The sequence below is a fragment of the Gymnoscopelus braueri genome, assembly GCF_963280865.1.
Source record: "Gymnoscopelus braueri genome assembly, chromosome: 20".
Classification (NCBI taxonomy): Eukaryota; Metazoa; Chordata; class Actinopteri; order Myctophiformes; family Myctophidae; genus Gymnoscopelus; species Gymnoscopelus braueri.
The window spans coordinates 13,096,828-13,119,531 of NC_137622.1; the positions used below are offsets into that span (position 1 = coordinate 13,096,828).

The window sequence follows — 22,704 nt, forward strand, 5'->3', positions numbered from 1 at the left end:
AGAAAGTCCTTGACTTCTAACTGCACATGTTGGATCTGATTGATTAGCCCTCAGGCAACTACAGTTCTGAATCAATTTGATTTAATTTCTAATTTGTCCCATGTGATGTCTGTTTAAGACCAGGTCTGCAGAAAGCCCACAGGATTATAGATTGCCTTGCGGCCCCCTGTGGAGTGAACTTGAGCCCTTCCCCACAGACTGCAGGTTCAAACAACCTAATCAAACACGCTCAATGACATCAGAAAGACTCTCTACGTCGTTGTGCAGTATGCCTCTCTCTATCTATTACCAATATTAATTCAGTTCATCCCAAAACAGTTTGATCTCTCTCTGTGGAGTCTACAAAGTAAAGCAGAAGCAGAGATTTGACAGACTGATGGTATAGGTTTTATTGTTAGGTAAAACGACAGGCGTGTTCTGCTCTACATTAATAACACTCACATGAAGACATACAGGATGCAGTGCAAGGTGATGACATCACAATGTGCTCGGTACAAGATTAAAAAAATGATGACAGTGGTGTGGTTTTCCATTTCTTGTTAATTAGTAGTAAGTAATTCTAGTAACTTCTAAGTAATTACTGAGTAATAGTCAGGAGAAATTAACCCTTTTGAAAACGTGAATAGAAACAGCTAATGTTGATAGCAATTTAAATTAATGATCTGCTATGTACACAACACAAGAGAAAAAGGGAAAAGGTCATCAGCAGGATGAATAGAGAAAAAGAACAGAATAAAACCACACACAAATTAGATCTCAACAGGAGGACAGGATGAGTCTCTATATAATAATAACATCAAAAGTCCATATTAAATTTGAGATTGATGGAAATACAATTCCTTGTGGCGTTTGTCTCAGATTGCTGTGGTGCATAGAACGTGTCCAGCTAGGATAAAAAGGTTTGGTGCGTCTGCAAGCTATCATGTACAACACATTCCTCTCACTGTGAGTCGTGTATTGTTGCATTCAAGAAAGAAACCGAGTCAGCATCTCCCAGTATTCAAAGCTCATTCTCAAAGGCCTTCTAAAACGTCACTATATATGTGTCACTAAGCCCACTAGTGAGATAACTCTGCATTACCCCACATTACACATCATTGTCAAATAGAACCGACTGGTTGGAGGTGCACAGTACATTATAGTGTATACTTCTATAAGCTGCTTGTACTTTTGGTCCAGGGATATTGGAATTCATGTAACAGAGTTTTCATCACACTCATCTTCCCTATCAACATGTTGCTGAGGGACATTTATAATGGATTTGATTTCACAATGCAGTGTCTAGTAAAGAGAAATTAAACTGACATGGGAATTGATTTTAGCATGTTGTTGGATCACAGAAATCCCTCTGACATTCAACAATCTTGGACAATAGTTATATTTCAGATCAAAGGTTGCGAGCGTGCACAATCGTAATAAATCTCTCCGTCTGCACTTCAAAAAGGTACATGGTCACACACAGCGAGGGCTTGGTCTAATTAGACTTCAGAGGCTCAGTGTTGACCAAACGCAAAGATGAAAGATGGATGGATTTGTGAGGAACTTCTCTCACCGCTCAAGGAGGGGTTGAGGGAAGAGGTGTACTCTGCAGTCGCACCGGGAATAGTTCTGCTAATTCCTCGGATGGAGGGTGTTTTCCTTGAAGGCACAGGAACAAGGAGGAATGGGGAAACTTGATGAACGAAGGATAGTGGTTCTGTTTTCCTCTCAGTTCATTCAGGTGTTATGAATGATTATTTTGCAGTATACACAAACACTCGCCGATGCAAGAAATCGGTTTAAAAATGCAAATTGTATCATTCAATTAGCATTATCTCATCAATTACTGCACATAATGACCAAAAATAATTTAGTGGTAAGTAGGACTAGGTATCACTGTGAAATTATTTGATACTGGTTTCTGTATACATTATATATATTTTTTATTTTTTATGTTTTAATATTTATATATTTGTTTTCTAGATAGAAGGACCATTGTGTTTAGTTAATTAATTCAATGCAAATGGTCATCATCAAATAATGTAACTATCTTTTTGATATATTTTGACCTCTTTTATAGATACAGATAATAATACCAACAATTATCATGGTACTTACATATAGGCAATCATATTTCTGATTCCCAGTCCTACTTGAAATACATTTTATGTCGACTAAAAGCCGAACCCTATAGGTAAAAAAAATCTAATTTAAAATTGTTCCCTTCTGTTTTGAATGATGGTCCCTCGTTCAATGGAATGACGAACAATTTGGTTTATAGAATCGCTGCCATTTTGTTACAACCCCGAAATTAAAACCCTGCAACGAAATTCAGTGCAGCAGTACCTTTTTATAAGAAAAAAGATTGTAGGGTCTTGCGCGCTGTGACTGTGACTTAGGACTCTCCGACCCACACCACCACGTTGCCTTTGGGCACGTCGGTGATCTCACAGTTCAGCTTGTTGAGCCGACCGTCCAGGATGAAGAGAGACTCTCGGGACGGCGTCATCAGGAACTGTCCAAACAGCCCGCTGGAGGCCATGGTGCGCTTCCTGGAGCTCCACGGCCAGTCGGACGGCGGCAAAGCCTCTTTGAGGCTCTTGATCATCTTGACGTTTCCGGTGCTCAGCTCCACGAAGAGCGCGTCCGTCTGGCGGGAGGAGCTGCCGAACACGTTGTACTGGTGGAGCTGGGTGAACGAGCGCTGGAAGGCCAGGTCGGACAAATGGAGGTTGGTGTGGATGTCGAACGGCTTCCCGATCTCCCCGCGCGGCGACACCGTCTGGATCCTCATCACGCCGTCCCGGTCGTCCACGGTGACCAGATAGTGTCCGTCCGGAGACACGTACGGGGTGCCGGTGACGTCGCCGTTCTGACCAATCACGGCGTCTGTCACGGCGTCCACGATGAGCTGCGGCTGGGTGGCGCCCGTGGAGTCGGGTCTGCAGTTCACAAAGTAGTAGCCTCCCAGGTGTGTGTAGGCCATGGACTTGGGGATGCAGTTGTACTCTCGTAGACTGATGTTTTTCACGTAAGATGTCGTCTCAAGGTTGATTTTGTGGAGAGCAGGCTCATTGCGGTGGACTATGATCCCAAATCTGTGTGAGAGAGAAAGAAACAAGAATGTTTTTGTAATTGTAATTTCATTTTCAAAGCCATTTAGAATTCGGTGACATTAGTTTACATTTGAGGGATTTAGCTGACACTCTAAAAGTGTACGAGGCATTGAGACAGAACCTTAAGGAACGTAAAATAATGACAATTGATAAAAAAAAAAAAACGCCAGTTCTTTTGTATTGGAAACAGCAAACAACACAGATTTCTTTCAGGCTCATAACTCGGGGAGGATGTTTAGACCAAATGTCTGCAGCGTAATAAGGTGCTTTGAAGGCTAAATGGACTTCACACATGCTGTGAGATTTTATTATTTGCAGAATACAGTTTTTTCGGAGAAAGTCTGAACGCTGGGAGGCAATCAGTTCAACAACCAATTCAACATCTATATTGCTCTGGTCCCAAACCAGCGATTTTAGCATGTAATATAATAACAGATTTCTATGATGCCATCAATCACAGAAAAGAAAATGCCACTCATTAGAGTGTAAAGTAAAGTGTGTGTTAAAGACACATTGCCTTTGAATGTTCCAGACTGGGGTGAATGTTCGAGGGGCCTGAGGAGCCGCAATTAAAAATGAATGCCTGCCGATTGACGGTGTCAATTTGGAGATCAAATTATCTTCTTTTATGCTGATTGTCCCTGCCGTCTCGTTTGAAAAGACACCGAGCACATTGTAGTACTGTGTAGGGAGCCATTGATCCCATCTCAGGCTGTTGGGAGAGGCTGGCTCATAAAGGAGAGAGAGTGAGATGCGAGAAAAGCTGTGGGGGGGTGGACGGAAAAACATAATGACCATCTTAACAGGTCTGTCATCTGTGCCATCTTAGATTTCTCTCTCTCTCTCTCTCTCTCTCTCTCTCTCTATATATATATATATATATATATATATATATATGTATATGTCACAGGGAAATTGGCATTCGTTGGGAAATGGGAAAGGTATGTTTGTTTTTAGGCGCGGGGCTTCGGCGCGAGGCTTTTCGAGACAGGGTTTTTTACGCGAGGGCACTCCTCCTCGCAAGGAGGAAGAGGAGCAGGAGGCGCGAGGCGGGGCTTTGATGCGAGGCCGCGCGAGGAGGAGGAGGAGGAGGAGGAGGAGGAGGAGGAGGCGGGGCTTCGATGCGAGGCAGACCTGGCTTTTGTTGTTCCCCCCACATAGCAACCAGGAAGCTACGCTAGGGGAACGCTGAACACACGTTCACACGCACACGTGATAATAGTTATTGTCAGGGAAATTGGAACCCAAGCGTCCCCTTTTTGAACATTTATTTTTAAATCTTGAAAGTGTTTGAAAATTGTAGAACAAATCTTCTCTTCTGGGGGTCCCTGGCACAAAACACAACCCCCCACTACATATTGTATAAAATTGTGTTGCTAAATTTAAAAAAATCTAAGATTTTATAGCTTCATAGACTTGTTTGACAGCACTGTCATCAGTGCATGTTGGATTCATGTTAATGTGCAATTTTCAGCCATTTAACCACTTAAACCCGCAATACTTAGTAAACTTGACCTTTCACTCTGTACTTGGTCTGCTTTTTTCCCCCTCTAAACCTCTTTGCCGATAGCCGATCTACAAGCTCGCGTTGTGAGCTTGTAGATCGGCTATTTCTGGCATATGTTCCCCTCAGAATAGGGACGCTTGGGTTCAAGTGGTTAATGTAAATTTAAAAAAATGTTACTATCACACAAATATTTGGCGGCCCCACTGCAGTATCTCTGAGGACCACCTGTTGAAGACCCCTGCACTAGTGTATCAAAAAGCATATATGGCTTCCCATCCTGCGAAACTTTACATTTATTGTGTTTGTTGGAGCACCTGGCCAAGCTAGAGGCACCGCTGCCTGTGTCTCTGCAGTGTGGACTAGTGTTTTATAATAATAAGCCACCCAGATGCCCATCCACTCTGTATTCTTAGAGTAAAAAGTGCTGTTGATGGGTGGTAAGTTAACTGAACTAGTTTCTATCGAATCATCTTAAATCATTTCGGGTGTATTTCAGTACATTCCGGACAATGATGTGAAGCCATAGAAGAAAATGAGTTATTTGATCCCACTGGCAGACGTTCTCACCTAAATGAGATTTTTAAGGTAGACTGCCTGCAAGAATACTTCTGTCAGCGTTATAGCCCATACTGGCAAAGCCTTGTGTGTCTCAGTAGCATAGAATGCCTACCAAATGGCTTTTGTGCAAATTGAAGAATTTACAGAACAAAATATAAATGTGTGCTGTGTGTGCGTGCGTGCGTGTGTGCGTTTATGTCAGGGACACCCAAAGTGATGTATTTGGCTGCAGAACACCGTTTGAAAATATTTAGTGTCAGGGAACGTACCCATAAGAGAAGATCTGTAAAGATATTTCAATATTTTTTTAAATAACGGATTTACAAGCTCACAACATGTCACATTGTGACACGTTTGTAGATTGGCTATTGTTGAATAGACAAAAAGATTAAAGCTCGGGACACCCTGGAACCCCTGGGGGTCCCCGGACCCCACTTTCAGAATTAATGTGTTACAACAAACAATCAAAGCTGAGAACTAAACAATATTTACAACAAAGCCATTGTGATAAACCTCCAGCAGTACAATAACAGGAACCCATCAGCTGCATTCTACTCCACTCCCTGAAGGCTGCTATACACTGATTAGACATTTCAGAAAAATTGCAGAGGCAGGGGAAAATGAGAAATAACTTTATTCTTATTTTTGCTGACTTGTACAATTGCTTGACTGTAAGTCAATGGGTTTTAATGAATGTGAGGCTCTAACCCTTCCTTTATGCTCGACACAAAAAATAATTCTCCACCATTAACCAATTTCAGGGAATTGCGGAATGTGCATTAAAGGGTATTTACTGTTCCCAGGGGGGAAATTATTATTTGTATTATGTTCTAAGTGCTCAGGTGAACACTTAGGGGTTGAGTGTCTTGTTCAGGGACGCTTTGACATCACACTCGAAGGAGCCGAGGAGACAGACACACACACACACACACACACACACACACACACACACACACACACACACACACACACACACACACACACACACACACACACACACACACACACACACACACACACACACAATCTCATCGTCTCTCCATGTCTCTCGCAAACAGATTTGAACCTCCACCATTCGGTACCTCAGGCCTACCTGATGTGGTTGATGATGAGGCTGGATGCAGGGATGAAGAAGTCGTCCACTCTGTCAAACCGCCGGCCGACCGGTTGTGTGTGGACAGTGTGATGGGATACTCGACCACTAGCCTGGTTGATCACCTGGTACACCAGAGGAAACACACAGTCAGGGATATTCTACCAACCACCTGGTTGATCAGGAAATATCAACAGAGAGGATACATGTGACCTCTATTGAGCCACATGTCATTGAATCTCAGATGGGAGAAAAACAAAATAAGTTGATTGTTGCTTTTGTGTAGGACTGCAATAAAAAAATAAAATGTTTCAAATATTGTTGTCCAATCCAGGTAAACAAATATACAGCGGCATGGCCTGTAGTAAGATAGTAAGTTACTATGTCTGCAGTTTGTGGGGGAAAAAGCCACATGCAGGGTTCAGTGTTAAAGTCTACACACAAAATATCAGGATGGCTTCATCCCTGCATTGACAAACTGGCTGCTTTGGGTTTGCTGGCTAGTGTAATAATAATGATCTTTCTAAAATCTGCTTAGTGTAGCATCACTGTTTCCAATTATGTTCATAATTCACCAAAAATGTACAATCAATAATATAATATATTTTCAGTTTTCAGTTCATCGTCTCATGAATTAGCCGTTGCGCCATCTTTCTTTCTTTCGCCATGTTTTATATCACGCTTACCTTAACTTGCAATATTTGTTTTTGTACATAAAGTTTATATATGACCATGTCTTTTCAATCCTTCAGCTCATGTCTGCATGAATATTAACCCTTCTAGTAGAGGCCCTAGGAGGGGTCCACGCGCACCATCTTATTTTTTTTTTCTAGTTTTGATTTTTGGCATCCATAGGACCTCTAATATAGGGATTTTGATGATCCCAAGAAAAAAAGTGGTCCAAAGTGTGTTTTTTTCAATGTTTTATTACCCCTATGAGACCTGCAGGATACAGTGGTCTCATGCATGCAGCTATAGATACAGTACAGTGGTCTCATACAGCTATAGATACAGTACAGTGGTCTCATACAGCTATAGATACAGTACAGTGGTCTCATACAGCTATAGATGCAGTACAGTGGTCTCATACAGCTATAGATGCAGTACAGTGGTCTCATACAGCTATAGATACAGTACAGTGGTCTCATACAGCTATAGATACAGTACAGTGGTCTCATACAGCTATAGATAAAGTACAGTGGTCTCATACAGCTATAGATACAGTAAAGTGGTCTCCTTTTAATAGGCGGAAATTACATATTTGTACTGCATGCAATAAACTGCATGATTCTTGCCCAAAACTGCATGAGATTGGCATAAATGTGGCATATCTGTACAGGGGAGGCTTGTAGGTATACATGTAACCCATTTCAATTCACTTATATCAAGGTGACAGCTCAGGGGACCATTTGGAAAATAGTGATGGCCGTTTCTTCCCTCAACAAAATGTTGTCTAACTTTGAATCATTAGGTATTTAGCCCCCTTCCCGACAAGGTAGCATGACAAGGTGAGTTTGTCTAGAATCAAATGATATCTCTATCTTTGGGCTACGTCTAAATTTGAGCGTGTCACAGTCTCCGAAAGATAGTCTCGCCGGCGTTTCAGCCAGCAATCCTGCAGGTCTCATAGGGGTAATAAAACATAGAAAAAAACACACTTTGGACCACTTTTTTTCTTGGGATCATCAAAATCCCTATATTAGAGGTCCTATGGATGCCAAAAATCAAAACTAGAAAAAAAAATAAGAGGGTCCTAGGGCCTCTACTATTCCTGTGCCTTCACAACAGCTTGATGTTAAGAAGTCTAGTTACTCAATAGCCTGTTTGTACGGCTCTTGAATAACTAGACTGAACTTATTAACATTGACTTAAAGGTTGTAAATGCAAGGTGACATGCTAGTACTGAATTGTTTGGAATACAACAAGCTATCACAATGCTTGCTTTGGTTGTTTGTTAGTTTTTTCATACAGAACTTTCCACTTAGGAACACTAGGCTTCCAAGCCTGTAATAAAAAGTTTACCTTGAGGGGAAAATAGAAAGTGACAGTGTACATGACTCAACATCATATGTGTTTTCAACATCATTGGATTGATTTAGGTATCAGCACACATAGTACTGTAAATATGAGCCTTGTGACTGGAGCATTGACACAAACATGATACTGAGGAACTTTCTTCACTATTCCATCTCAGCGGAGGCCTCCCACCACAAGAACTTGCAAGCCTCAGATTTCTGCTAAGGTTGCCGACATGATCCAGGCTGCAGTGTTTGTGTATGCCTGTGTATAAATATATACATGGCATGCGCATGTGTTTGACACACGTTGGAGGTGTTTTGGTTTAACCACTTAACACATCGGGTGCCAAACACGGCAAAAAACGAAGAGTAGCGCATTGGTGCCAAACACCGTAAAAAACGTGCTAGCGCAGCTCTGGAATCACGCACAGTGATTCTGAGAAGGAAGGGACAGATGGATCACCGTGCCAAAAAACATGGCTCCCCATCCACTCCCGTTCTATCTTCTTGATAAAAACCTCTGTAGCTCCGAAACTTTTTCCGGTGGGGAAAACGAGACATTTTCGATGCGCGATCCCTCCCCCATTGTGACTCGTGTGAGAGATGTTATCGTTCCAGGCGTTAGCCAGGACCATCGTGCACCGTGCACGCATGCATTGTTTACATGGATTTGCTCGTCGTGGAGTCTAGAGCTTTAAACAGCGCAGCGCAACGGTGAGATTTATGGCACCGAACGTAATCTGTTTTAATACAATTCTGGCACCCGATGTGTTAACAGATGTTTGAACATTTTGAAAAATATAATGACATGGGACCAGTGGTGGACCGTAATGAAGATTGTTTTTTGTGTAGGACTGCAGTGGTGGACAGTAATGGGGTACATTTACTTGATACTATACTTAAGTGCACTTCTTTTATTAGTAGGCCTATTGTTGGTTACTTGTGACTTTCACTCTACTACATTTCAGACATATATTGGACTTTTGACTCCACTGAGGGAAAAGTACATTATGAATTAACCACTAAGCATTTCTAATATGGATAAAATAGCAGATCTGTTATTTTTACTTTGTAATTTTTACTTTTTTAATACTTAAGTATTTTTAAAAGCATGTGGCATGGCTACTTTTGCATACTTTAAGTATTTTTAAAAGCAAATACTCCAACACTTTAACTCAAGTACAATTTTGATAGAGCAACTTCCACTTGAGTAATATTTGTCTAGGAGTACTGTACTTTAACTCAAGAACTGGGGCTGAGTATTTGTCCACCACTGCATGGGACACGAGATTGAAAGTGGGTACGAGTGTGTGGGCAGGGTTGTCTTTCAGTACATCACAATGCACAAGGAAAACTGACTGCTGCTAGGCGTGTGTAATGAAAACCTGTGCATTCAAATGGCAAGCAGCAATTCAGCTGACCTTTTGGGAACATTGTTTGATAGAACTAGAAGTGACAGGTTTGAAGATGGCTCTCAGCAGATATGCTAATATTTCAGCTCACAAAAAGCAGAGTTTTTTTCTATTTGCATCCATTCCATTTTAGTCTGCAGGAGCAAACTTAATCCAAATTCTAAAGTATTTGCAACGCAACAGTCACACACCAGTGACTGTTAATTTGTCTCCATTGGGTGAAACATAAACACACCAATCAGGAGAGAGAACTCCACACAAAATAATGTAATAATCTGCTTTCAATTCTAGTGTTCTAGTTCCAATTTTGTCTGCTCATTGTTTTTATTTCATAATTTCCAATTTCACTTGTTTATCCTGTAATTTATATGAGTTCTCTCTCCTGATTGGATAAAATTGGTATTGTGACCTGAAAAAGAATTTTCAGTTTACTACAGAGCTGGAGTGACCAGCAAACACTATAGCAATACTATTTAATATAGTTTATGTAGCCAGATGACCAGAGTTCTCTGTCTATGACATGTCTGGTGACATAAAAATGCAATGAGATGGCTAAAACTGGTTGGAAACAATTCTGGAAAAAAAAAAACAGCATCGCTGAGCCATTGCAAAGACTTCAAGTCCTTATTATGACGGTGTCAGGAGTGGGTTTCAAAGTAGGGGGCATAGGATTGTTAGCGCTGGTTTTCTCCACCATCCAAGCCCATTCAATGTACTTTGAGTTCCCAGACAACTAATCAGATAATAGAGCTATATAACACTTATTTAAACTTTAATGTTGGCAGTTAGCGGGCTCAAACTATTGCAACGAATCAAAGCGACGGAGCGACAATATGAGACGTGATTTCCTGAGTTACCTGAAGAGTAGGGAAGTTCTTCTCCATGTCTCCCCAGCTGAGGAGCCACACCTGGTCGTGAGATTTATCGTAGTGAAGCTTCACAGGATACGGGTCGGTGCTGACCGTCTGGAGGAAACAGGCAGACACAAAAAAAGGTACCCAAACTGAGGCAATCCACACTGATGCTTTGAAGACATTATGTGAGGTAGCAATGCAGCTCAAACTGCAGATTCCTGCAGATAGATGGATTGGAGCTGACAGGATAGAGAATTCTTTTAACAAGGCAAGAGGGGGAGAGAGGAGGGGTGTGTGTGTGCGTGTGTGTGTGTGTGTGTGTGTGTGTGTGTGTGTGTGTGTGTGTGTGTGTGTGTGTGTGTGTGTGTGTGTGTGTGTGTGTGTGTGTGTGTGTGTGTGTTTGTGTTTAACATAATGAGAAGCTTGGGCTGTTGGGTCTTATTTTATATCAAGCAGTGACAGAGACAATCTTTTTTACCACAGCAAGGTAATTGCTTTCAATCTGTATCCATTCCTCATCACCTGGCAGCAGATATTCAGAACAATAGGTGATGTACGAGTGACAGTCAAGGCCTTCTGACACATTACATCCACCTGAATGCACACTTAGCGGGCTCAAAGGGCCATTGATGAATGAGGGATCTTTTATATTTAGAGCCAATCGCGTGCTTTCAGGGTGATAGTTGCCGTCCAGAATACCTAAATCAGAAAGCTGATTTTCTACAATGTCATGTTTGCTTGGGTACCAAACCTAATGGTGCTGCCTGCAACATAGTATTGTAACGTTTCACACCCCGCCACCAGTTCTCAACCGCTTCTGACACCGATGTAACGTTTCGCACCCCGAGTTGGAATCAAAATCCTGGTCTCCAGCTCGGCAGACCGGCAGGTAACAGGCAACGCCAAGAGAGCTAGCTCCCTTGGAGGTGCAAGTTCCGGCCGGGTCTTTTGTGGGGTCGTTACAGTATATACAGTAGCATTTCTGTCTTTCCCGGGATGAGATGAGAATACTTGTCCATTCATATCCATAACTAATCTGTGAGCCAAGAAACAGGTGTGTTCCTGGCTGTAGCGTCAGCTAACAGGCATTAGGATGTCACATCACAGCAGGACACATTTTAGCTAATTGGCAATCATTTGGTTACAAAGCACATGGAAATGCAAAAATGATTTGATTTGCACGAGGTTTCAAATAACTAGCTCATTGTTGTTATTCTGAAGGAGTCAAAGGAAAGTACCAGTAAAGCTGCCAGGCAGGTTCATGTGACTAATTAGCAGTTGATAATATAATGCAATGAACCTAAACCTCCAGGTGATGAAATAACGAGCATGCGAATGACTCTGTGACAACAACCTGCTCACCAGTGGGCCCCTGAGAGCCCTGCCAAGCGGTAAACAGCCTCTATGGTGTCAGGGACCTCCGCAGGGATCTTAGACACACCTAGAAACCTGCTGATGCGCACAATTAAATGGTTGGTGTTGTTGTATGTTGTGCTGTGTTGTGTTGTATAGGTGTGTATGTCTGCATGTGGACTTGTTTATGTAGGCCTACGCGTGGAAATAAATGTGTGTACATATGTACTGTTTGAGTATATGGCCTCTAGTTTGAGGGCAATAAAGTCTATAGTTTATACTGTGTAAGACAAGATATGGGATATCTAGCTCTGGGCATTTATACTCAATATAGTGGCTCACTGACAAGCGTCCTGTGTCCATGGCAATGATGTAAGCTGATTGCAATTTGAGATGTTCCATGTAAATGAGCCTAAAAAAAATTGGGGTCGACTTACACAGAATAAATTAGGCTTTACACATTATTAATGAGGCTTAAGCGATAGTGTTTTCTGGCAGCACAGTTGATGGGTTTGCAAGTTTGATACACAGCAGTGGAACTGGTACAGGGCTAAAATTGGGGGCCTGATGAAAAGAGACAACCCAAGAACTCTGGCTTTGACTGCATTTTGTATCGACAATAAATCGGAAAAGGCATTAATTATTATTTATTTTTGTCAGTAAGATGTGTCATTAATCAAACAAACATGTACGAGAATCTCTGTGCTGGTGGGAGACTACCCACCTGCATGAAACATTGATTTTTTTATTGGCTGAATGCACCAGTTTATTACCTTCAAACTAGAGGCCTATGTATATATTTATATACTCATTTCCATTTTGGCCTTGTAAACGTCAGTTCCCTCTGGATAATAAATTAGGCTGTGTGATCCCTTAGATGAAACATGACTAGCCAATGTCAGGAAGTCAGACAGTGTCTCAGCCTTAGACAGACAGAATGATATAAGACCATCCCACTTTCAAGGCTCATTTAGTACAACCTACAGAACCAAACAGTACAGGACTGGGTCTGTAAAGAGCCAAGCAATCGATCAAATACATTTTCATTTTCCAACATCCTACTGTACTTAAACTGTATCAAGTAAGCCATAAACTGTAGCTCAGAAAAGGCCTAGAAATGAGTTTCTCTACAGTATCATGGGTCTAATGTTTGTGTACATACAGTATTTATAGTTCAACACACTATAACAACAGTCAAAAGCCATTTTTGCTTTAAAGCTAGAATGGAGTTAGATTTTCCATCCTTAGTCGGAGTGAGCCCAAAGACACAAAGGCATTATTTTATTTCGTTTTCTGCCAGGGTTGTGGAACTGTTAACCCTCTCATATTATGCTTGGATTATTGTGGCTGTTAACCACTTAAGCCCTATTCATACAATACAACCTGCGTTGTGAGCTTGTGCAGTAGGTCAGCTATTTAGAAAGTTTTACTATAAGGACATGCCCAAAGTAGGAATGCCAGGGTTAACTGATCTATACTAGGCCACCTCCTGTTTTCGAGCTACAATATCCTCACCCAAAATAGTTGATCTACATGCACACAATGCGCCTCAACACGTTGTGAGCTTGTATACAGTAATTGTGCTTTTTTTTGACAGACGTTCGCCCCAGAAGAGTGACGCTACGATTGGTAAAGTAGTTAAACCCCAGCACCCGTATTCTGTGGAAAACCTTCGAAGAAAATAGCAGATCTACAAGCTTAAAGACGGGGTGCCGTGATTTTCAGTGATCCCCCCCCCCCCCTAAAACATAATAATCAGGTATTATGGTTATACTAGGAGGAAGATTTTTTTCAAAAAAGTGTACAGAAATTGTTAAAATTATGTTTTTATGTGGACACGCCTCCAGTTCATTAAGTATACCTGGTTCTCACCTTAGCACCTCCTCCACCACCTTAGCACCACCCACCTGTCCTAGTCCCTCCTCCTCCTCATGCCCACACCTGTTGTGTTATGATAATGAGGGGGAGGGTATAATTTTACTATGTCACTAAAGCACTGTTTCTCTATTGGCACGTTTGACCCTCAAGGTTTCAGCCTCCAGGTAGAAACTCAAAATAGTCAGAGAAGACATAAAACACCATAAAAACACCACCAGGGGGCTTAATGAAGTTCTATCAACCTCATAGACACATGAAAAACAGAAAAAGTGCAAAACCATGGCACCACCTCTTTAAGTTACGTTAAGTAAGCTTGCAGATCGGGTATTTCCAGCGAAGATATTTAATGTAGAGCGAAAACAGATAAGACACTAGCATAAAGCCCTGATGGACTCTGGGCTTTATGCTGACCGGAGTGTGTGTGTGTGTGTGTGTGTGTGAGTGTGAGTGTGAGTGTGAGTGTGAGTATGTGTATGTGTATGTGTATGTATATATATATATATATATATATATATATATATATATATATATATACTGTATATATATATATAGGATGGTTAAAGAGGGGTGATGAACTTGCTGTTTGAGGCTGAACTTTACCTGGATGACCTTTTGTGACTGGATGTCAACTATGAGCAGACGGCTCAAGGTTGGCTGAGATGCATAAATAAACTTGTCCTTGATGTTCACCGCTGATGACCAAACACACTTCTGTACCGCCTCCCCTGCAGAGCTGGGACACACCTCCTCCTGGGTAACACACACACACACACACACACACACACACACACACACACACACACACACACACACACACACACACACACACACACACACACACACACACACACACACACACACACACACGCATATGAAGACGTAAACACAAACAAACAGGAGAATTAATTGAATGATCATTTATCTCATAACGGTGAAATATGCGTCATTAAAAAGCAATTATCTCTTCTGCTCCATTCTTCTGCTTGTTCTCATCAGATATCTTGGTCTTTCCAGCTCACGTTTTGCAAAAAAAAAAGTTGTTGTTGAAAACACTTTCACAAATAAACTTCACCTGACTTGACAACAGCTCACAGTGTAAATCTTGGCAGACCAACATTATGTTCTCTGCCAGGTTGCCTGCAAAATCTCCATAATGGCTCCCATTTGTCCGAGCATAATCCTCATGCAAAGCCTGCTGACAATCCTTAGCTCTTTTAGCCTCTGGTCCTGGCATCTCTCAGCACCCAGTGCAGACACCCCCCTCCCTCCCACTTCCATCCCTCTCTTGTCTGCCCTCCTCGGCCCATAAAGCCGACCGGATCAGCCCCGGACACTCGGTCCCGCTCTGTGGGACCGGAGGATTTAGGGGAGCTGTCGGTCTAGTCCAGGATGAATTGAGATGAACAGAGAGTTGCAGCAGGTTGGATGATCTCTGCTCTGCCTGAGTCACGTTCCTCCACACAGGAAGCCAGTTCCCCCCAGACCATCTACCAGCGGCACACAGGGGGGCCTGCTAAATCCAACTTCCGACATCCAGAGGAGAGCATGAGAGGAGGAGGAGGAGGAGGTCATAACTCTCCCCTCGGTCTTTGTGCGTGTGTGTGTATGTGTGTGCCTGTATGTGGAAATGTGTGCGTGTGAATGTGTGTGCAGCCGTACAGAATGTTTAAAAAGGCGGTGCCACAATTTCAGTAATGGAGGTGCACGATGCAAAATAGATTTATTAAAAGCAACGTTTCGACAGTATCGTCTTCCACAGGGTGTGACCCTGTGGAAGACTATACTGTCGAAACGTTGCTTTTAATAAATCTATGTTGCATCATGGCTACGAGCTGTGTGGCCTCCTCCTTGTTATATTTTGACGGTGGTCAGCACCTCCTCAATGCCGGTGTGCTCTCCTCCTGTGTTTACCTGACGATTTTGGTAATGGCCATAGAAGTTACTCCATCATTTTGTCACATATATTTTATATACCCCTTCGTAGTCAAAAGAGCCATTCGTGTGGCTAGACATGGTGCCTGCCTCCATCTAAAACAAAGGGGAGCTGTTTCTCCCCTGGAAATCCAGGTATTCAAATAATATGAATTGTGGGATAGGGCTCTTGCTAGAGATGATTGAGCACAAAAGACCTTTTGTAACATTTTACTATGCTTGTTCTAAAACAATAGGGAAACAATAGCAGCTGTTCATATTTTACAGTTTCAAACTGATGAACATAATAGAATCAGATCAAATCCCAAATCAGATTATATTTGAATATCTTTTCATAAATGTAGGATTCCAATTAAATGTTGGTGGTGCACCATTATTCATTTGTTGGGCAAAGTATTAAATAGACATGAGTTCAAAGCATACATATTTTTCCCCCCAAAGATGTATTCTAAACTGAGAAAGTGAGAAAATACTTCGAAGAGCTTCAGTTTTCAATAACTTGTAGTGCTAAAACTGATTAATCTAAACAAGTGATACCTTATTTACTTATTATTTACTTATTTACTCCAATCCCACTTTCATATGAAAATAATCAAAAACCTGTTCAATGATACAACCTTTACTGCATTTGGTCACAAATGCAAAGTAAAAAAGAAGAGGTCATTAACAGGAAATTAATTAACTCATTCACTGCCACTGACGTAATAAACGTAATTATTCCCGTTTACCAATACTGCCACTGACGTAAAAAACGTAATTTTATTTTTTTCGAGGATCTAGACTCCCATCCACTTCCTTGTTAACTTAAAACTTTAAAATTCTGTATCTCGGCTCCTGAGTACTTTTTTTTCCAATGAAAAATCTCTGGCAGTGGCCAAACGCGGCCAGCAATAATTCAGGTAGTGAATAGAAGCTGTGAATAAACAATTATGTTTTGATACTAGTTGTCAGCTGTGACGGGATATTGTCAATGCCCGGAAAACAACTCTTGAACACATCTGAATAACGACAAAGAGCTGCTATGTTGATAAATGGTTGGGTTGGAAAGTGCTGAGGCAGGGTGGACAGGATGACACAGGTGTCAGAGATGTCCAATCTATCCCTGTGATTCCCCCCTTGTGAAAAGGTCCTCCAACCACCTGAAAAATGACAAAGAGCTGCTATGTTGATAAATGACAGGGTTGGAAAGTGCTGAGTCAGGGTGGACCTGATGACGCAGATGTCACAGATGTTCAATCTACTGTATTACCTGTGATTCCCTCCTTGTAGAAAAGGTCCTCTAACCACAAACACTGCAGCATCGTCTTTCTCCACTGAGGCGAAAACAGCATTGTAGTCCTCAAAATATTAATCATAAACCTGAGAGGATGCTGCTTTTAAAATTGTCCTTGGATCAAGTTTGGAAGCTTCAGCAGAAAACAGAGGCTCTGCGGTATAGCATCTGTCCATGTGTTTTCTCTGATATTGTGTGGATCACGGTCACACTATAACTCTATGGTGTAGTTAAGAATAATGAATTGGCTGGGTCATTACCATAAACTAATCAATCACAGCTCATCTGCAGTGGAGGGAACGTGAGCTCCACACATCCCAGCATCAGTGCTGTGGCTGTGTAATTGATGTCCTAATACAAACACACCTCTCAGAGGAACAGCAATGGGGTTGTTGTGTATTCATGGCGTTTGCTTCATGTGGCACAGTCATCCAATCAGTGCAGCCTCCTAGATGAAAGCTTCCATTGAATGACATTTGTGAGTCAATCTAACACGTATCTGCCCGGCAAACAGGGAATACAGGGAAGCTACCAGGAGGTCGGCTCCTCTGAAAGAACCGCGAGTTCCCCAGAAAGCCTCATTTGAGAAATTTAGGGAGCTCTAAAATATCGTAATTTTTGGGGCCAGTTTTTTCCCTGTATGAATTTATATTCTCCTGTATGTTTAGGTTCTTGAAATAAATAATAGGCTAATAGTAAAGCCAATTACGATTATCTTAAATCTAATAAACAGTGTTGTCTATTGCTGACTGTCGAGGATGCACGTTACACACCATACCTTGTCTTTCAGGTGGACATCTTCTGATGTTTGAGGTTGTGGGCATGTTCATTGTCATGGGATGCAACCTATGTCTTGTTTGTTAGAAAAGTGCAAACCAGCCTGTCCACTGTGCGTTTTTATTGTCTCCGCTTTTCTGTTTCTTTGTCGTCTCAGACTAAACATTCTCTGTATGAATTGAAATGTCTTTAAACATAGGTGGGTGCATTCATGCATATATACACATGCATGTATACAGTACCCTCCCATCCCCTACCCCACGAAAAATAGGGCTCCCCTGAATGCCAAGCTGTAATTGGAATACTGCTGGCAAGCCTGCTTTGAATAAATGTCTCTCACTTGAAGGCTTCGGTGATGAACAGCAATCTGGTGAGGAACAGCAATCTGGTGAGGAACCCACTTCTAAAGAATCTTCCAGCATGCATAAAGACCTCTCTGACAGAACATGATCTGTCCGGAAACCAAATGCTGTTGGCTAGCCTCCTATGTGTTCTCTCAGGGATTGCTCTCTTATGCTAGCAGTGCTAAAGATATGCGTGTCAAATGTTGGTCATGATTCATTCTCTGTGATGTGACAGATTTTTATTTGGTCCTTTATTTACCCAGGGGAAGTTGCCGGGCACAGATGCTCATTTTCAGCAAAGCCCTGTACGCAGACACAGACATAAAAATATTCAAACCTAACCTGGCTCCGCCAGATGGGGTGGTATTGAGTTCACAAGTTCACAACACAGCCTCCATCTGGGATCACTCAGAGATTGGAGTTTAATCCAACCCGCGCCCAGTCGAACCAATCAGCGGCAGCTACTTATCTATCTTACCTATCTTGGCGAGACCGGGTGTGACGCCATCGAGAAGCGCCTGTTGCAGTGTAGTTCTTTCACTATTCATCATGGTTGAATAGTATACTAAAGACGCTACCATACGTCATGTAGACAGGTCAATGTGATTGGTTGGAGTTAGCACGCCCAGACGGTGATAGACAGACGGTCCCATCCAATCACCTGCCAAGTAGCTTAAAAAAAGGGACCGCCCTCTTCAGCGGTTGGGCTACCGAGATACCAGATGGAAGTTGTGAAACAAGTGTGAAGCAAGCAAGCTTCTTCCATCTGGCGGTGTCAGGTTAACCAGTACAACCACAGTCTTATACAGTGGCCACTTAACAGCAGTTGGTGCCTTGCTAAAGGGCACTTCAGCGGTGTTGGGGGGAAAGTAAGTGGTTGCCATTCACTTACCCACCCAGAGTTTTCCAACCGGTCGGGGGAATCAAATCGGGGCCCTTCTGGTAACAAGAGCACTCCTCTAACCTTTGAGCCACCACTGCCCCAAATAGTACTCTACAGACCTGAACCATCTTCAATAGACAATGTTGTGGCAGTCAGATGAAAAGTGAATGTGTCTCACCTGTAGACCCAACAGCTTCTCACTGGGCTTAATGTGTCTCTGGATCTCACAGGCCACCGGCTGGATTACTTTAATACCATCCTCGTAGAAAACATAGAACATGTTGCCGATTCCAAGACCTGCAGAGCAAAAGGCAAGTTTATTTGTAGGGCATAGCACATTTCAAAAACGAGGCAAGTGAAAACACAAAACATTAATAGCATTAAGACAAAATGCAAAAGAAACACATTTCATTTTTTGAATACAATTAAAAATAGTTATTACAGAGCTAAGAGAACAGAAAATAAGCTAAAGTAAAACAGATACCTGTATAATACAAGTATAAATTTAGAGTGCCCAAGAAATGAATCAATATTAACCTCAATAAAAGGCAGCGGCAAACAACAAAGTCAGCTTTGATTAAAAAGAACAGAGCTGCAGATGAAAAGAAAGTATGGTTCTAATATTGACAGAGGCTTTGATGCAACAGGTGAAAACAACTGCAGTTCAAATGTTCACGCCGGGAATGACACGGCAGCTACCTTCATAACACCAAATAATATTACCAATATTGGAACACAACAGTTCCAATATATATATTTCCACAAAACCTCCCGCTCGGCTGGGGGGGGGGTGGGGTACCCTTTGTTCCGGCCGGATCAACAACATACCCCCGTCGAAAAAGACCGTGGCGGCGAGGCACTAGAGCGGGTCTTCTCGTAAGAACAACAAAACGTGGATATAAACCTGCACTGCCTTCAATCCTGCTAGCGAACGTTAGATCTCTGTGTGAATCAAGAACAGTGACCACTATGGACGACTTACTGGCGCGCGTTAAATACAACGCAGAGACGAGGAGGACCTGTGTTGTTGTGCTAACAGAGACGTGGCTAACGGAGTTAGCATCTGATTCTTCTATCACTCCTCCTGGCTTCACCGCGTATAGGAAAGACAGAGACCCTGTACTGAGCGGTAAGCAACGTGGGGGGGGAGTTTGTGCCTTGATCAACAACAACTGGTGCAAAGATGTTAAAATCCTAGACAGTCACTGCTCACCAGACCTTGAACTTTTAATCATAGCCTGCCGTCCTTTCTACCTACCACGCGACTTCAGCATCGTGATTGTAGCCGTTGTTTACATTCATCCTGGAGCTAATAAGGACACAGCTATGAGGGAATTACACCAGGCGATCAGTGCACAAGAAAATCGCCACCCGGACTGCGCAGTCATCTGCCTAGGCGACTTCAACCGGACAGACTTAAAAAAGGTCTTTCCCAAATTCCACCAGCATGTCGCCTGCAGTACCCGTGGTGACAATATTCTTGACCACTGCTACACGCCCTTCAAGGATGGATACAAAGCTCTCCGCCGCCCACCGCTAGGAAGCTCTGACCACGACGCCATCCAGCTGCTACCTGCCTACAAACAGAGGCTAAAAAGGGAGCCGGTCGTTGAGAAGGAAATCCGAATCTGGTCTGAGGACACAGACGCTATGCTACAATCCTGCTTCTACCAGACTGACTGGGGGATGTTTAAGAACGCCGCTGGGAATAACATCAACGAACTCTCAGACTCAGTCACTGGCTTTATCAGCAAGTGCATAGATGACATAGTCCCAAAAAAGACAGTTCGGATCTATCCCAATCAGAAACCATGGATGGACAGCGGAGTACGTGCACATCTGCATGAACGGGACGCTGGTTTCAAATCTGGCGACGTGGAAACGCGCAACACGACGCGCGCGGCCCTAAACAGCGCCATCAGGAAGGCGAAAAAGGCCTACACAAAAAAGATGCAAGACAAACTCAGCAGTGGCGACATCAGGAGCACATGGCAGGCAGTACACACCTTGACAGACTGCAAAACAAGAACCAGAAGCGAGGTGAACCCGCCTGCCTCCCTCCCCAACGAACTGAACACTTTCTACGGCCGGTTTGAGATCAGCTCCAACCGCGGCAGCCAAGCGGGGCCATCAGCAGCACCAGCAGAGGAGAACCCTCCTCTAACCATCTCGGAGAGAGAAGTGCGTACAGCCTTCACACGGGTCAACATCCACAAGGCAGCCGGACCTGATGGGATTCCAGGCCGGGTCCTTAAGACATGTGCAGACCAGCTGGCGGGTGTCTTCGCTGACATCTTTAACCTCTCCCTCTCCCTGGCTGTGGTCCCTGCAGGGTTCAAAATGTCAACCATTGTGCCCATTCCCAAAAAGGCCAAAGTGACATGCCTGAACGACTGGAGACCTGTTGCTCTCACCCCGATCGTCAGCAAGTGTTTCGAGAAACTGGTGAGGGAATACATCAGCTCCACGCTACCTGCCTCGCTGGATCCGTGGCAGTATGCATACCGCAAAAACAGATCCACCGACGACGCTATTGCCATGGCTCTCCACACCGTCCTCTCGCACATGGACAACAAGCTGCTGAAGGACAAATATGTACGTATGCTGTTCGTGGACTACAGCTCAGCATTCAACACCATTGTCCCAGCAATACTTGACAAAAAGCTCAGACACCTAGGGCTACACCCAAGCATGTGCGACTGGATACAGGACTTCTTGTCCAACCGACATCAGGTGGTGAGAATGGGCAGCATCACATCCGACCCCCTGACCCTCAACACCGGAGCACCCCAGGGATGCGTGCTGAGCCCTCTCCTCTACTCCCTGTACACGTATGACTGCATAGCCACACATGTCTCCAACACCATCATAAAGTACGCGGACGACACGACAGTGATAGGCCGAATCGTCAACAACGACGAGTCTGACTACAGAGAGGAGATCAAATCACTGGCACACTGGTGCCGTGAGAACAACCTCTCTCTTAACGTCGACAAGACCAAAGAACTGATCGTGGACTTCAGGAGGCCGCGGAGAGACCATGCGCCCATCCTCATCGACGGTGCTGCAGTGGAAAGGGTCAGCGAGTTCAAGTTCCTCGGAGTACACATCGAGGAGGACCTCAAATGGGAGACGCACTCCACACACGTGAGGAAAAAGGCTCAGCAGCGACTGTACTGGCTCCGCCGCCTGAAGAAGCTCGGAGTAGGACGTCGCATCCTCAGGCTGTACTACAACAGTTCTGTCGAAGGCATCCTAACAGGCTGTGTCACGGCCTGGTACGGGAACTGCACTGCCCGAGAAAAGGTCAGCCTACAACGAGTAGTGCGATCGGCAGAGCGGATAATGGGAATCGAGCTCCCAGCGCTCCAGGAACTGTACAAAAAGCGGTGCGTGGTCAAAGCCAAGCGCATCATCAAGGACAAGCACCACCCAAGTCATAGACTGTTCAACCCCCTACAACGACCGCGACCGGGCAAGGGGCTCTACCGCAGTATCAAGAGTTCCACCACCAGATTTTGGTGTAGTTTCAATCCAGCCGCTGTCAGAATGCTGAATGGGGCATAAGCCTGGATGAGTTCAGCAGCCTGACAGCAGGCGGCGCAGACTTTTCTGGCTCTTCCTGAACACACCTGTGGATTATACCAGGGACAATGACTTGGACTTTAGCCCCCCCCTCGGACACACCTGTGGACTACACCAGGTACAAATGACTTTTTGTTGCACT

At 43.5% G+C, this 22,704-nt stretch overlaps 1 protein-coding gene across 1 annotated transcript in view; it reads right to left on the reverse strand.

The window, feature by feature from the left end:
- Positions 1-496: 496 nt before the first annotated feature.
- The window catches only part of fstl5 (follistatin-like 5), a 173,355-nt gene continuing 151,147 nt past the window's right edge, over positions 497-22,704 (reverse strand). The window contains exons 13-18 of the mRNA XM_080416855.1: positions 19,156-19,274; positions 14,369-14,518; positions 10,541-10,648; positions 6,254-6,378; positions 2,326-3,077; positions 497-1,638 (exon numbers count right to left, since the gene is read on the reverse strand). Coding sequence (XP_080272981.1) covers positions 2,375-3,077; positions 6,254-6,378; positions 10,541-10,648; positions 14,369-14,518; positions 19,156-19,274 — 1,205 coding nt within the window. The 3' untranslated portion in view covers positions 497-1,638; positions 2,326-2,374. The remainder of the gene's footprint in view (positions 1,639-2,325; positions 3,078-6,253; positions 6,379-10,540; positions 10,649-14,368; positions 14,519-19,155; positions 19,275-22,704) is intronic.